Raw genomic sequence first — 15,587 nt, forward strand, 5'->3', positions numbered from 1 at the left:
GATAAGTAATTGGAGTGTAGGAAGAAGATCAGGATGGACTTCCCCCATTTGCCTCACAGAAGGTGTCTCAGAAAATGGAAATGGACTGCCTTCAAGTCGATTCCGACTTATGGCGACCCTATGAATAGGGTTTTCATGTTAACCAGGTCTTCCAGGTCGTTGTCCAATATGCTAACCACTATGCCACACTGGCTTTCAAAATGGACTGCCTTCAAGTCGATTCCGACATATGGCAACCCTATGAATAGGGTTTTCATGGTAAGCGGTATTCAGAGGGGGTTTACCATTGCCTTCCACTGAGACTGAGAGGTAGTGACTGGCCCAAGGTCACCCAGTGATCTTCATGGCTGTGTGGAGATTCGAACCCTGGTCTCCCAGGTCATAGTCCAACACTCTAACCACTACACCACACAGAAGCTACATCTGAAAAAGATGCATAGGGCATTTATGTAATTTAGATTTTGAGTAATGCCACCCACAGATCATGAAAGGAGAAACACAGGTATTCTAGTGCAGGAGTGAAAATATATTTTCTGATGTAGCCAAACTGAAGTTATAATTCGTTACTTATTATTTTGCCCACTATATACAGATCCAGGGACAGAGGTGGATCCTGTTGCATATTCTGTCTTAAGTATTTTGATTTTTGATATTTTATAGGAAACAATTCATAAATGGAATGTCATGAATAAAATAATACATAAAACACCATGAAACATTGTGATTGAACTATTAATTGAAAATCAATTTTAAATTACTTCCATGGTGATATTGTCTGCCTTAGTGGCTAATAAACTATGTCTTGTGTGCTTTTAACAAATTCCATTATTGATTGAACTTAATAAGTTCCTGCCGGGAGGAAGGGTGGAATATAAATCAAATAATAAATAAAAAAGCAAACAAAAACTTAATTGGTTAATATGGGTATGCCTGGCATGGATTTTTAGTTATGCTGTTTTAACTTTTATTTTAATCATAATTTTATTAATGTTGTTGTTGTTGTTGTTATGTGCCTTCACGTTGATTATGACTTATGGCAACCCTATAAATCAGCGACCTCCAATAGCATATGTTATAAACCACCCTGTTCAGATCTTGTAAGTTCAGGTTTTTGGCTTCCTTTATAGAATTAATCCATCTCTTGTTTAGCCTTCCTCTTTTTCTACTCCCTTCTGTTTTTGTCTTTTTTTTGTATTTTATATTTGTATTTTGTATTTGTCTTTTTCATGGTCCATGGTATCCACAAAGCTCTCCTCCAGCACCACATTTCAGATGAGTTGATTTTTCTCTTATCCACTTTTTTCACTGTCCAACTTTCACATCCATACATATAGATCGGGAATACCATGGTCTGAATGATCCTGACTTTAGTGTTCAGTGATACATCTTTGCATTTGAGGACTTTTACTAGTTCTCTCATAGCTGCCCTCCCCAGTCCTATCCTTCTTCTGATTTCTTGACTATTGTCTCTATTTTGGTTAATGACTGTGCCAAGGTATTGATAATCTTTGACAAGTTCAATGTCCTCATTATCAACTTTAAAGTTACCTAAATCTTCTGTTGTCATTACTTTAGTCTTTTTGATGTTCAACTGTAGTCCTGCATTTGTGCTTTCCTCTTTAACTTTCATCAGCATTCGTTTCAAATCATTACTAGTTTCTGCCAATGGTATGGTATCGTTTGCATATCTTAAATTATTGATATTTTCTCCCTCCAGTTTTCACACCTTCTTCATCTTGATACATTTCCGCTCTCCATATGATATGTTCTGCATATAGATTAAACATATAGGGTGATAATATACATCCCTGTCTCACATGCTTTCCGATTGGGAACCAATTGGTTTCTCCATATTCTGTCCTTACAGTAGCCTCTTGTCCAGAGTATAGGTTGCGCATCAGGACAATCAGATGCTGTGGCACCCCCATTTCTTTTAAAGCATTCCATAGTTTTTCATGATCTACACAATCAAAGGCTTTGCTGTAATCTATGAAGCACAGGGTGATTTCCTTCTGAAATTCCTTGGTCTGTTCCATTATCCAACATATGTTTGCAATATGATCTCTGGTACCGTTTCTAAATCCAGCTTGGACTTCTAGCATTTCTCACTCCATATTATTTATTTATTTATTACATTTATATACCGCCCCATAGCCAAAGCTCTCTGGGTGGTTTACAGCAATTAAAAACAATAAAAACAAATATACAAATTTTAAAACACAAAAAACAATTTAAAAAAACAATTTAAAAACAATATAAAAAGAAAAACACATATATAGTAAGAGCCTTTGTTGTAGAATCTTGAGCATTACTTTACTTGAATGGAATATTAAAGCAATCGTTTTATAATTACTGCATTCCCTGGGATCCCCTTTCTTTGGAATTGAGATGTATATTGAAAGCTTCCAGTCTATGGGCCATTGTTCAGTTTTCCATATTTGTTGACAATTTTTGTCAAAATTTGGACAGTCTCGGTAACTTGTAACAACTCTATTGGTATGCCATCTGTTCCTGGTGATTTGTTTCTTCCAAATATTTGCTTGATTGCTAGAATATTTACCTAATGTGTGGACTGAGAGATTTGCAAAGGTCTTTATACAACTATAAATGCAAAACCATTAAAGAAATACATACATAACCATAATAATTAAACACAGGGAAAATAAGATGAATGTTTAGCCCATTTAGAATGTCTAATGGTGCATTGTTTTCATATTATATAAACTCGCTGGTGTGAGATCTTTATTGGACTTTTATTGTAGACCCTGGATCTAGGTCTTTTTGTTAGTCTCTCCCTGAAAAGAGTACTTTGTTTTTGTTTGTTTGTGTCTTTATAGCTAATGCTAGTCCTACTCAGAGTAGATCCTTTGAAGTTAATGAACATGACTATCTTAGAGTCATTAATTTCAGTGGGTTTACTCTGCATAAGATTAGCATTGGCAACAGCCCTCGATTCCACATTCTCTGTCATTCTGGTTATATCTAGTTTTGTACCTTTCCTCGTGGAAGGCTTTTTGCTCTAGCAGAGGTTTCTGTGAATGGAAGGGGGAAGGACTTGATTTTCAGAGCTTGGAAAAGTTACTTTTTTGAACTACAACTCTCATCAGCCCAATCCAGTGGCCATGCTGGCTGGGGCTGATGGGAGCTGTAGTTTTAAAAAAGTAACTTTTCTAAACTCTGGCAATTTTTGTATATTCCCCCTTTCTCCTGTGCCACCTCCCACAGTGTTCCAAAGGGTCTCCCAATGCCCTGGAGCAGATTATGAGCAAGATGTGCAGAATCAGTCAAAATTGCCTCCCTCTCCTCTGTTCACAGAAGTGTCTGCTGGACTGAAGAACCTTCTGTGAATAGAGGGAAACAGTTGGATACAACCCAGAGATCTTATATAATGTTGTGTCAAAAACAGTCAAAATTTAGAAACCTATTTCTATGAGAAGGAACACATACATTAAAGAAAGATTACTCGATGCTTGTGGGAGACAAATAAATTTGTTCCAAAATTGGATAAGGCCACATTCACACCATACATTTAAAACACTATTATACCACTTTAACAGTCATGGCTGCCCCCAAAGAACTGTAGTTGACTGTAGTTTGTTAAGGGTGCCAAGGATTGTGAGGAGACCCCTATTCCCCTCGCAAAGCTACAATTCTCAGAGTTCCCTGGGAAGAGGGAATGGTCCTTCATCTTACAATTCTGGAAACTGTATCTCTGTGAGGGGAATAGGAATCTCCTAACACCTCTCAGCTCTGTTAAGAAATTGCAGTTCCCAGGATTCTTTGGGGGAAGTCATGACTGTTAAAGTAGTATAATAGTGCCTTACATGTATGATGTAGATGTGACCTAAGTTGTTCTCATCTAGAATTCTTTTGGGTAGTTGTGACGCCCTTCCCTGGTTCTCCCTGTCAGGTTCCCACCTGCTTGTGGCTACTGCCTTTCACTAGGCACCACCAGGGACACCACCAGTCCAGACCGTCCTTTATATGGTTTCTCACTCTGCTCTAGCACAGATCTCACTAGATCCCACTGCTAGGCACCACCACCAGTCACGTCCTATAACCAATACTCCCAGAGACTTTGCCTGAGTCTCTCTCTAGCTGGTTACTTTTGTGACTGCGTGCTTATGCTGTTCCCAACCCCCTTGTATCTTTATATATAAAGCATACAACTCTGGGTTGCTCTGGATACTTGACTTGTTACTATTTCTCCCTTCACCGCTGCCACCATTAGATACTGCTTCTGTTCAGCCTTGGTAATTACCTTGCCCTCCCTTCTGGTCTGTATATTCCCCAGCCAAGGATCAGGCCTTTGGTAAACCAAAGAAGTATTTATTTACTAATAACAGGAAATAACAAGATTACTTTAGGAATGTTTCACAAGCGTATGGTTTCATATATGGTTACTCTTTATGTTTCTGTTCATATATATCCTCTTTAAATATCAGCCAAATACAATCCAAAGTTCCCTCAGAACTCTGCCAACCAACTCAACAACCTCTCTCTAACCAACTCGCTCTCCCCCCTTCCAACTGACCCCCTAACCGACTCTCTCTCTCTTCTCCATTTATACCTTCAGTCAGCCAGCCACTCAGCCAATCATCATCCAGCACACTTCAGCTTCTCACCCATGTACTCCCCCTTTCTCTCTCAGTCAATTACCATACATCACCCAATAGACCCGCACTTACCATATTTACATATGCTAACTTACAGGAACATCACAGTAGTTCTGTTTAGAGCTGTGTGCAAATGAAGTCTCAAATGTCTGCAACTTATTTATGGGCAAAGAGATTGGGAGCAGAGGGAAGGACAATTTCATTTCGTTAACAGTTTCTCAGGGATGGGGTTCACAGTTACCAATGGCAGTAGCAGTCTGTTTCTTAAGTTGTTGTTGTTGTTGTTGCTGCTGCTGCTGCAATGCAGAAGCAGGGACTGTGATGTGGCATCCTGGCACCATTTTGCATTCTCCACAATGTTGTGAACCTAGTGTCATTTGAGGCCATTGGAAGGGGACAAATTGTGGCTGCAAATAAATAAATGAATGGTGGAGAATATTCAGAGAAAATCCTGCAAAGGTGCCCTTTTTCTTGTGGGGCAAGAGCAATTCCTGTTTGGGTTCTTTTGTTTGTATTCCAGAAGGAAGATAGAGTAGGGTCCTGTTGAGCCCCAGCTACCGCAAGAGCATCAGGGAGAGTGGGCAGAGGAGGACGAGACTTTTGAGAGCTTTGAGGGAGGGGGAAGCGCTAGCAGCCGTCCAATCTCTGTGGACAATTCCCCGGGTGGCGTAGACCCCACTCCACCTCAAGGTGCCTTGCCACGTGCAAGCACTCTGCCAGAGCCGTTGGGGAGTGATCTCTCACGTGTGCCAACTCTAACCCCCCAGGACTCCCCACCTGGACCTTCAAACATTTCCCTGCCAACTTGATCCCTGCCTCCTGAAGTTGAGCCGGCACCTAGCGAGCCTGTTCTGTCCAATGAGCAGGCGGAGGCTCAGCCCCCCTCGCCCTGCACGAGACGACACGAGAAGTGGGACAGTCAGAGGGTGGAACCACGCAGAAATTGGAGATTACAAGCGAAGACCTTCCCTACTTAAGGCAGCGCCCCCTGGTTGAGGTGCTGAGTCAACTTACTGCACACGCTGCAGAGAATGCTTAGTTAGCATAGTTAGCATCAGTAGTGAGCCAGCCTAGTTAGGTCTATGAAACGCACTGCTTTTGATGTAACCGTGACTCTAATAAAGCAAGAATTATTGCCAGTCTCACCTCCATCTCCTGTGTCGGGTTGTGGGCAAGACAGGTCCTCTAGCTGGCTAGGCTTGCCTACCTTTACCTGTGCTGTTCTCTACCTAACTTCCTTCCATTGTAAACTGATATGCTCAGGGAAGCTTATCTGCCACTCCTTCCTTTGTTCTTTTTCTTCAACTGTCCGAGGAGAGAGGAGACATCTTTGTCTTTGCTCTCTCTCCTGAGCCATGAGGGCAATACCCAAGTCGGGGCATTGCACCTCCAACTTAGTTAGAACTAGGTATGACTTTCCTATCTACTATGTACTTCTATGAATAAAGGAGCTTTTCTTATTTTACTCAAGTCTCAGTGATCTAAATGCAAGGTAAAAGCCTGCTACTTAGGAAAATATACACACTGGCACACACACATCTCAAACAGCTGATGATCTCTGCATATACAAACTTCTATAACATTTCTAGAAATGTTAGAAATGTGAGAAAAATAGAAATAGAAACTTTCCCAGAAAAAAATGTCTTCTGAGAAAATATGGCTCAGCTCTGCATCTTTCATTTTGGAACTCACCTGGTTGGTTAGCTTTATCATCTCAATATGCATTGTGCAGGGGGTTGGACTTGATGGCCTTACAGGCCCCTTCCAACTCTACTATTCTATGATTCTATGAATAATACTCCATAATTTTTATGTTAATTCTGTTTCTGCTGGAATGTTATTCATGCCCACTTTAAAAAATAATTTCTATTTATTCATATTCTGTACTTTCATTCATGCACTTGGGGGAGAAAAACACTATTTTTTGAGCTTTGGATACTGTGCTCTAGGAATACAGCATGTCTAATCACATCTGTCCTGTTATTCTCTATATCTGCATTTGACTTGGGCGATCTTAGGGTGGCCTTGGTAAGTGTAAATCATTCCTCTCCAATGCCTGTGGATTTTCCAGACAAATCTAAAGAATCATTCACATGATTGTGCAGCCACACTTCCTTTCTGAGGATATTGCTGCAGTGAAGTCCTCTGTAAATCTCAGTCTTCTTCCATTCTGAGCCATGCATCATTTTTACCAGGGCATAGATATACATATTCATACAACGGCCCCTTCCACATCCAGTATGCATTTGAAAGGAAGCAGAATCCTTATATTTTCAGACAGAGCTGTTTGGTGTAGAAAAGGGTTCAAAAGCTCATCTGCTTCTCTGAGCTGTATCCAAATTATGCATGCTGCCTGAATCTGAAAATGGAATCAGCTGGAAACGTGCTTTTTGATGAGATTCTTTGTGAGTTCTTGCAGGCCTAAGCTGTAAATATGGAGAGATGATCCTTTCGCACAGTATTTTGCCACTGCCTGAATAGGTAATGTACTGGGAACTTCATATCTTGGTACTTAGGAATATATTGGTGTTATAACAGTATCCAGTATTTTAATACACTTTAGTGATAGATGTTACTTTCACAGAGAGTGCCCATCAGTTTCTCAGTGGGCCATGAGCATCCTCTTACTATGCCGTGGCAGGATCATACATGAGAAGCTTTACTGGAAGCACAGCAGCAATGTGCTCATCAATATGTTCCTTATTTGCATCCAGCTGCCACAATTCTGCACAGATGTGTTTTTTATTTATATTTATCAATTGAAATATTTCTGACCTATGCTATATCAGTTGATCTCAGTGAAGGCTACAATACTTAAACCATAAAACCTAATCATACATAATAGTTACATCCAGTGTACAATATTTAATATTTAACACCAGCAAACAGCACAAAAACTACTATGGAAACTTCCCCATCAACATAGCCAAAATCCCAGACTAAAAAGCCAGTTTTTAACTTGATGCCAAAATGTAGCCAATGTCAATGCCATCTAAAATTAGCAAGTAAGGCCTGGACTTCTTGAAGGAGTATCTCCCAAAGTGTTCTTGTTTGTCAGGTGTATTCCACGACAACACTGGGAGCTTAACATCTCTGCAGCCAAATATTGGGCTACTGCAGTTGCAGTTGTGAAGACAGGACAACTCGTTGAGGACATTTCTGAGGATTCACTGGTATCAGAGGACAATGGCAAGAAGACACTCATGGGAGGAGGTGACAAAGGACGTTTTGGGTACCTTGGGGGGTTCCCCTCCCCTATATGTTATAGTCTCTGTAGGCAAGGCCTCATCAGAAGCCTCTTCCAGAGATAACCAAGAGGGATTGTCCACCAGGATTTCCCAGGATGACTTATCTGTTTCAATGCCATCACGAAATCCCTGGGAAATGACACCCACCTCTATGAGGCTGGTTGTTACAACGGGTGTTCAGCCAACAGTAACAATAATAATAATAATAATAAAATTTAATTTATGTGTCGCGTATCTGGCCGATGGCCACTCTAGGCGACGTACATGTAAACAGTTAAAACACAATGGGATAAAATACATTAATACAATATATAAACAATACAGCAGCAACAACAATACTAGTGCAGGGTAAGAGGCATTTCAGTCATAGAAGTTAACCCTCCCAGGAAATCCCAAAGGCCTGTTGAAAGAGCCAGGTCTTTAAGGCTTTACGAAATACATTTAGGGAAGAGGCGTGCCGTAGATCTTGTGGGAGGGAGTTCCAGAGGGTGGGGGCCGCCACTGAGAATGCCCTCTCTCTAGTTCCCGCCAATCTAGCTGTTTTTGTCGGCGGGATTGAGAGAAGGCCCTGTGTGGCTGATCTTGTCGGGCGGCATAATTGGTGGCATTGAAGGCGCTCCTTTAGATAAACTGGGCTGAGACCGTATAGGGATTTAAAGGTTAATACCAATACCTTGAATTGGGCCCAGAAGACAACTGGAAGCCAGTGTAGATCGAACAACACTGGTGTGATGTGATCCCGGCGGTGACTATTCGTAAGTAGTCGAGCCGCCACGTTTTGTATAAGTTGTAGTTTCCGGACCGTTTTCAAGGGTAACCCCACGTAGAGTGCATTACAGTAATCCAATTGAGAGGTGACCAGGGCGTGTACTACCAGTGGGAGCTGATGAACAGGAAGGTAGGGTTGCAGCCTTCGTATGAGGTGTAGTTGATACCAGGCTGCCCGGCTCACTGCCGAAATCTGAGCCTCCATGGACAGCCTGGAATCAAGCACAACCCCAAGGCTGCGGACCTGGTCCTTCAGGGGTAGACTCACCCCATTGAACTTCAGGTCAACATCTCCCAACATTCTCTTTTCCCCCACGAGTAGCACCTCGGTCTTATCGGGGTTCAACTTCAGCTTGTTCCTTCCCATCCATCCACTCACGGATTCCAGGCACTTGGACAAGGTCTCTGTGATGCCCTTCCCTGGCTCTCCCTGTCAGGTTCCTACCTGCTCGTGGTTACTGCCTGTCTCTAGGCACCACCAGGGACTCCACCAGTCCGGACTGTCCTTTTTTATGGTTTCTCTCCCCGCCCTAGCACAGATCTCAACAGATCCCCCTGCTAGGCAACCACCAGTCACGTCCTAATACTAGTATTCCCAGAGACTCTGAATACTGGTATTGTTATTCTCTTCACCGCTGCCACCATTTGTTACAGTTCCCCTTCAGCCTTGGTCATTACCTTACCCTCCCTTCTGGTCTGTGAAACCCCAGCCAAGGATCAGGCCTTTGGTAAACCAAATTAAGTATTTATTAAAGATAACAAAGCTAACAAGATTAACAAGATTTCTTCTTAAGGCACATAAGCATATGGTTTTACTCAATACTAATCCGAACTCCACCCCCCTCCTTCTCCACTCTCTCCTGACAAACCACTCTCTCAAACACACCAAACAACCCACTCTTTCTCTTCTCCCCCCAGATTCCACTCTCACTCTTCCTTTTATACGTTCAGCCATTTTAAACACTCAGCCAATCATCTAGCATTCTACTGCCCATTCACTCCCCCTCCTCTTTCACTCCACTTACCATGTATCTTCTAAACAACAACACTTACCATATATACATTAATATAGGAACATCACAGTCTCCACAGCCAACTCTGGTGAAGATTTAAACGAGAGATAGAGCTGAGTGTCATCCGCATATTGGTGACACTGCAGCCCAAATCTCCTAATGATTGTCCCCAGCGGCTTCATATAAATGTTAAATAGCATGGGAGAGAGGATAGAGCCCTGTGGCACACCACAATTGAGAGGCCAAGGGTCTGAAACCTCCTCCCCCAATGCTACCTGTTGGTACCTATCGGAGAGAAAGGAACGGAACCTCTGTAATACAGTGCCTCCAATTCCCAATCCCTCCAGGCGATGTAAAGGATACTGTGGTCGACAGTATCAAAAGCCGCTGAGAGATCGAGGAGGACAAGAAAGGTGAATTCTCCCCTATCTAATGCCCTCCTCATATCATCTACCAGAGCGACCAAGGCTGTTTCAGTTCCGTGAGCAGTCCTGATTGCTTGAAGATACTATGTTAAAAAAGATATTTATTTAAAGGTGGTCTTTTAAGGGGAAGAGCCACCCTCTTCAGGTAATTCTACATGCATGCTCTCTCTTCCTCTCTCATTTCCAAAGCAAAGGAGATAAAGGAGACTTCAGAGGACAGATAAAGGAAATCCCTTTCCTTTAGCAAAGCTTGGACTAGTGACTGTACAATAGACCAATGGATTAAATAATTGGGGAACTCAGACCTTGCCGCCATTAGTAATAGCTGCTAGAGCTGAGAGGGTGAGATAGTTGTAAGAGAGTGGCTATAAAGAACCCGATCACAGGAAATTAAAATGAATCAGCTATATAAGTCACAGCTATTTCTAAATTGCCAGTGATTTTTTTCCTCCTAAAAGACTCCTTGCCTATTATTTTTCTGTTAAACTAATTATTTTGTATTGATTTTCTTCTGAGGGAAAAATTGCCAACATGACCTGGAGTACAGTATTTTACACTTCAGTCTCCTGTAAGTTTGAAACTGCTCTTGTAGCCTGAGAATAGGCAAAGCTGATAAGAGGGAAAGGAAAAATGATGAGGACTTCTAAGGCACACACGACGTTTGTTCTATGACTGACCTCTATGAAGAAGTAAGGAACATAAGAAGCTTGCCTTAAACCAAGTCGGACCAAATGGTTCATCTAGTTCAGTATTGTCTACGCTGACTGGCATCAGCTCTCCAGAGTTTCAGGCAGGCTTCAATAATCAATAAGAAACAGATAAAATTGCCAAATATTAAAAACAAGTATACATAACTAAATTATATGTATTCATAAGCTTGATGGAATAAAAAAGGTTTTAGCTGGCATCTAAAACAGGCCCCAACCTTACTATACATTTAAAGCAGTGTCATGGCTATCCCCAAAATATCCCAGGAGCTGTAGTTTGTTAAGGGTGCAGTGAGTTCTTAGGACACCCCTATTCTCCTGAAAGAGCTACAATTTCCAGAGTGGTTTAACAATCCCCCTTCCCAGGGAACTCTTGTAACTGTAGCTCTGTGAGGAGAATAGGGGTTTCCTAGGAATTTATAAGACCACAGCCATGGGCTGATCCCCTGTACCTGACACTACTCTCTCTTCAGTTCTGTCTGCCACCATAGCAGTGACGTCACTAGGGTTGGTGTCACCTGATGTGGTAACTCTTTGGCAAGCCCCCAAATGTCCTGCTGAGCACACGCGTGCGCACACATACACAACCAGCCACCCATGCCCATGGGAGGGTGCACGCCAGAGGGGCACCCAGCCAGAGAAGCAGGCCTGGGAATGCCGGCGCACCTCCCTCGCCCCGCTGACGCTGCTTCCGGTCTTGCCCGCCCACCTGCCTGCCTGCCTCCGAGGAGTTGGCTGCTCCGACGCCGACCCGGAGCGCTTCTCGGCTCCTTTGCCAGGCAACGGCGCAGGCGCCCTGCCCCGCGACGGGATGGCTCTGGGTGTCACCCCCCTCATGGTGTCACCCAGGTGCGGTCTGCACTCCCCGCACCCCACTAGTGACGCCACTGCACCATAGACACTTGTATCTTATTCTTAAAATGTAGCCAATGATCAGACATGTGTACAGTTTTTAATTAAAGGAACAGGTTTTAATAAAATATAAACAAACAAGTTCACTCTGTTCAAATGTTTGTATTTTCAGTTCAATCCTGATAGTGCTTCAAGTATGTTACACAAGTGCCCCATGATATTCTGATTAGCAAGCTAGCTAAATGTGGGCTGGATGGAACAACTATTAGATGGATCCACAGTTGGCTCCAGAATCGTACTCAAAGAGTGCTTATCAATCGTTCCTTCTCAAACTGGGGGGAGGTAATGAGTGGGGTACCACAGGGCTCGGTCCTGGGCCCAGTGCTCTTTAACATTTTTATTAACAACCTGGATGAGGACGTACAAAGCATGCTTATCAGATTTGCAGATGATACAAAATTGGGGGGCATAGCTAATACTGTGGAAGACAGAAACAAAATTCAAAGGGATCTTGATACGCTGGAGCATTGGGCTGAAAACAACAGAATGCAAAGTTCTACACTTAGGAAAAAGAAACCAAATGTACAGTTATAAGGTGGGGATACTTGGCTCAGCAGCACAACATGTGAGAAGGATCTTGGAATTGTTGTTGATCACAAGCTGAATATGAGTCAACAGTGTGATGTGGCTGCAAAAAAGGCAAATGCTATATTAGGCTGTATTAACAGAAGTATAGTTTCCAAATTGCGTGAAGTACTAGTTCCCCTCTATTCAGCACTGGTTAGGCCTCATCTTGAATACTGTGTCCAGTTCTGGTCTCCGCACTTCAAGAAGGATGCAGACAAACTGGAACAGGTTCAGAGGAGGGCAACAAAGACAGGGAACTGGAAACCAAGAGGAGAGACTGAAAGAACTGGGCATGTTTAGCCTGGAGAAGAGAAGACTGAGGGGAGATATGATAGCACTCTTCAAGTACATGAAAGGTTGTCACACAGAGAAGGGCTGGGATCTCTTCTCGATCGTCCCAGAGTGCAGGACACGGAATAATGGGCTCAAGTTGCAGGAAGCCAGATTTCGACTGGACACCAGGAAAAACTTCCTAACTGTTAGAGCCATACAACAATGGAACCAATGACCTAGAGAGGTAGTGGGCTCTCCGACCCTGGAGGCATTCAAGAGGCAGCTGGACAGCCATCTGTCGGGAATGCTTTGATTTGGATTCCTGCATTGAGCAGGGGGTTGGACTCGATGGCCTTGTAGGCCCCTTCCAACTCTACTATTCTATGATTTATAATTCTATGATTTACTTTAAACACCTGCTTACTTTACCCAAATCTAATAATTCCTAACCTAACTGTGGGGCTGCCTTTGAGGTTGGTCCAGAAGTTGCATCTGGTGCAAACTGTGGCGGAGCAACTGCTCATCCCATGTCACCCCAATGCTGAAAGAATTGTACTGTCTACCTATTAGCTACTGGGCTAAGTTCAAGGTTCTACTTTTAGTGTACAAAGCCCTATGCAGCTTGGGACCAGGATACCTGAAAGATCATCTTATCCCTTATATACCCAGTCGATCACTGTGCTCTGCCATCTTATACCATCTTATCAGAAAACCCATTCCGCACAACAGAGGAAGCAGACCTTTAGTGTTGTGGCACCTACACTTTGGAATTACCTCCCCTTAAATATTAGACAGGCTCCATCTCTGATATCTTTTTAGCGCATATTGCACTTGCATTTCTTTAGTGTGCAGCCAATGCTAGCATGTGTATAGCCTTTTAAGTAGAGACTTTATCCCAGTCTGCGTCTGTGTTGGACTAGGTTTTAAAGATTTTTTTAAACAATAATAATTAAAAGTTGTTTTAATATGTTTTAGTTTTAATATGTTTTAATATGATTTGGTTTTAAAATGTTTTTAATGTTTTATCCCTTGTTTGTCACCCTGGGCTCCTTCTGGGAGGAAGGGTGGAATAACAACACCAACAACAACTTTAGACATCCTCTGTCTAATTAAAAAACAAAAACAGATATTGACCTTACTGTCTAAATTGCTCAACTTTCAAAGCTGCCTGCACACTCATAAGCAATAAGCACACCATCCCCATTCACTCAGCCAATCAGCAAACAGCACACTCCAAGATTCTACTCACTTACTCCCCCTCTCACTCTTACTCAGAGTCAACACATATAGATTACCTTACGTCACGGGCCCCAAGGAGAATCTCTGACAAGGTTGGGAGGATGAAGAAGGAGATTATCTACATTGAGGAGGACATTGCCAGCACCAATGAGGAGGATAAAAGAGAATGGGTCTCCAGAAGCCTTGAAGCAGACTGCTGGAGGTACTGAGAAAGGCTCAGACAGCCTTTTCTTGTCTCAGATGGCTAGTGATGACTCTCTGCTGGCACCAAGGCTAAACATAATGCCTAAAGAGATAAATGCTAACAAAAACATAGGGACTTCTCAGGCAGGAGAAAATGAAAGCAACTCAGCAGCATCAGAGACTGGCATGTCTCAAAGCTCGCGCAAGTTAGAGAAGATATGGTTACAAGTAGCCCAATTTCATCCATCGACCCTGTCACAGCCCCTGCCTTGTAGTTTGTGCTGAGAAGAGCCTGAATTAATAGTGTCAGGTGCCCACCCCTTTTCTGTATATAAGAAATAGTACTGTTAGTATTTGCTGTTGCAACAATTCGTCTACTGTTGCTTCCAACATCTAGATGCCTGCTGCTATTTGAATCCTGATTCAGATCCCTGCACTGATTTCTGGAATAAGCTTTATGCAGAAAGGCCCAGTCTTTGAGTCCTGAGTCTGCTTCTCTGGTTGGGACCCAGGACATCTTATGTGCAACAATATATATTCATGACAGGTGAAACATCAGAAGGAAGTGATGACTATTAAGGATGTCTGATACTGCTTTAAATGTATAATGCAGATAGGGTATATGTGTAGTGAGGGTGCCTGCCTAATGTTAAATAGGCAGGGAGATCTAAAGCATAGGTGCTGCCACACTGAAAGAACAACTCCTAACAGATAACATATAATTTATATGTATAGATGCAAATTTGGAAATATTTCTATGACTGAAATATTTAGTAGTAGTAGTAGTAGTAGTAGTAGTAGTAGTAGTAGAAGAAGTAGTATTTCAACCCAAAGGTTCCCAGTATGGTACACAAACAATTCATACAAATACAACACAGCAATATCACATGAAAACCATAAAACCAATGAGCATCATAAAAGAAGAATGCAGCGGCAGAAGAAACACATTCTTTCAGTTATTCATCTCCATAGGCCTGAAGGAAGAGATACATCTTAACTTGATGTTAGAAAGCAAGTAACACAGGAAACAACTCTATTTCCAATGAGAGGGACTTCCATATCCAGGGTGCCATTAACAGAGAAAGCTCCATGCTATCACACTGCAAACTAGTTACAGCTATTGATGGTAGCTACAAACAGGATATTTCTTACAGATCTAAATGCACAGGTCAGCTAGTAATGGGAGAGGCCCTCTGCAATGTTTCACTTTTCATGGTTGGTTGTAATCAGTTAAACAGGTAAAGTTTGGAAGGAGTTTATATTAGAATAAATGTGGTATGGAAAGAGGGGGAAGGGGGAGTGAGTGAGTTAGAATGTTGAGGAATCCTGTGTGCTGATTGGTGGAGTGAATGGGGGATAGTGAATATATCTGGGTGGGAAATTGGGTGAAGAGAGAGGTGGTTATGCAGATAGAATAGGCAGGCTTGTATTTTATTCTCTGAGAAAATTTTGCAAAGAGTAACACAAATGAAACCAGCAATCATTATCTTGTAACCACATGTTTTGGGAACCTGAATATAGAGTAAACTTGTTTATATTTCTTACATATGTTAAATAAATAAAATTCATTTGGCCCCCTTTGTAAGCTCAAAAATATTTGTGACACCCCCCCCCAATTGTAATTTTAGTCTCTGTT

General features: G+C 42.3%; 1 protein-coding gene across 18 annotated transcripts in view; it reads left to right on the forward strand.

Annotated features, from left to right (window-relative positions):
* Nucleotides 1-15,587, forward strand: part of FHIT (fragile histidine triad diadenosine triphosphatase) — a 1,850,166-nt gene that overhangs the window by 1,580,291 nt on the left and 254,288 nt on the right. Inside the window, exon 7 of one of the 18 annotated variants that reach the window (XM_061618755.1) lies at nucleotides 5,384-5,655. The exons of the other annotated variants lie outside the window; for them this stretch is intronic. Coding sequence (XP_061474739.1) covers nucleotides 5,384-5,425 — 42 coding nt within the window. The 3' untranslated portion in view covers nucleotides 5,426-5,655. Of the gene's footprint in view, nucleotides 1-5,383; nucleotides 5,656-15,587 lie in introns of those variants that run through there. 18 annotated transcript variants of the gene reach the window in all.

This window comes from Rhineura floridana, chromosome 3, assembly GCF_030035675.1.
Source record: "Rhineura floridana isolate rRhiFlo1 chromosome 3, rRhiFlo1.hap2, whole genome shotgun sequence".
NCBI classification, from domain to species: domain Eukaryota; kingdom Metazoa; phylum Chordata; class Lepidosauria; order Squamata; family Rhineuridae; genus Rhineura; species Rhineura floridana.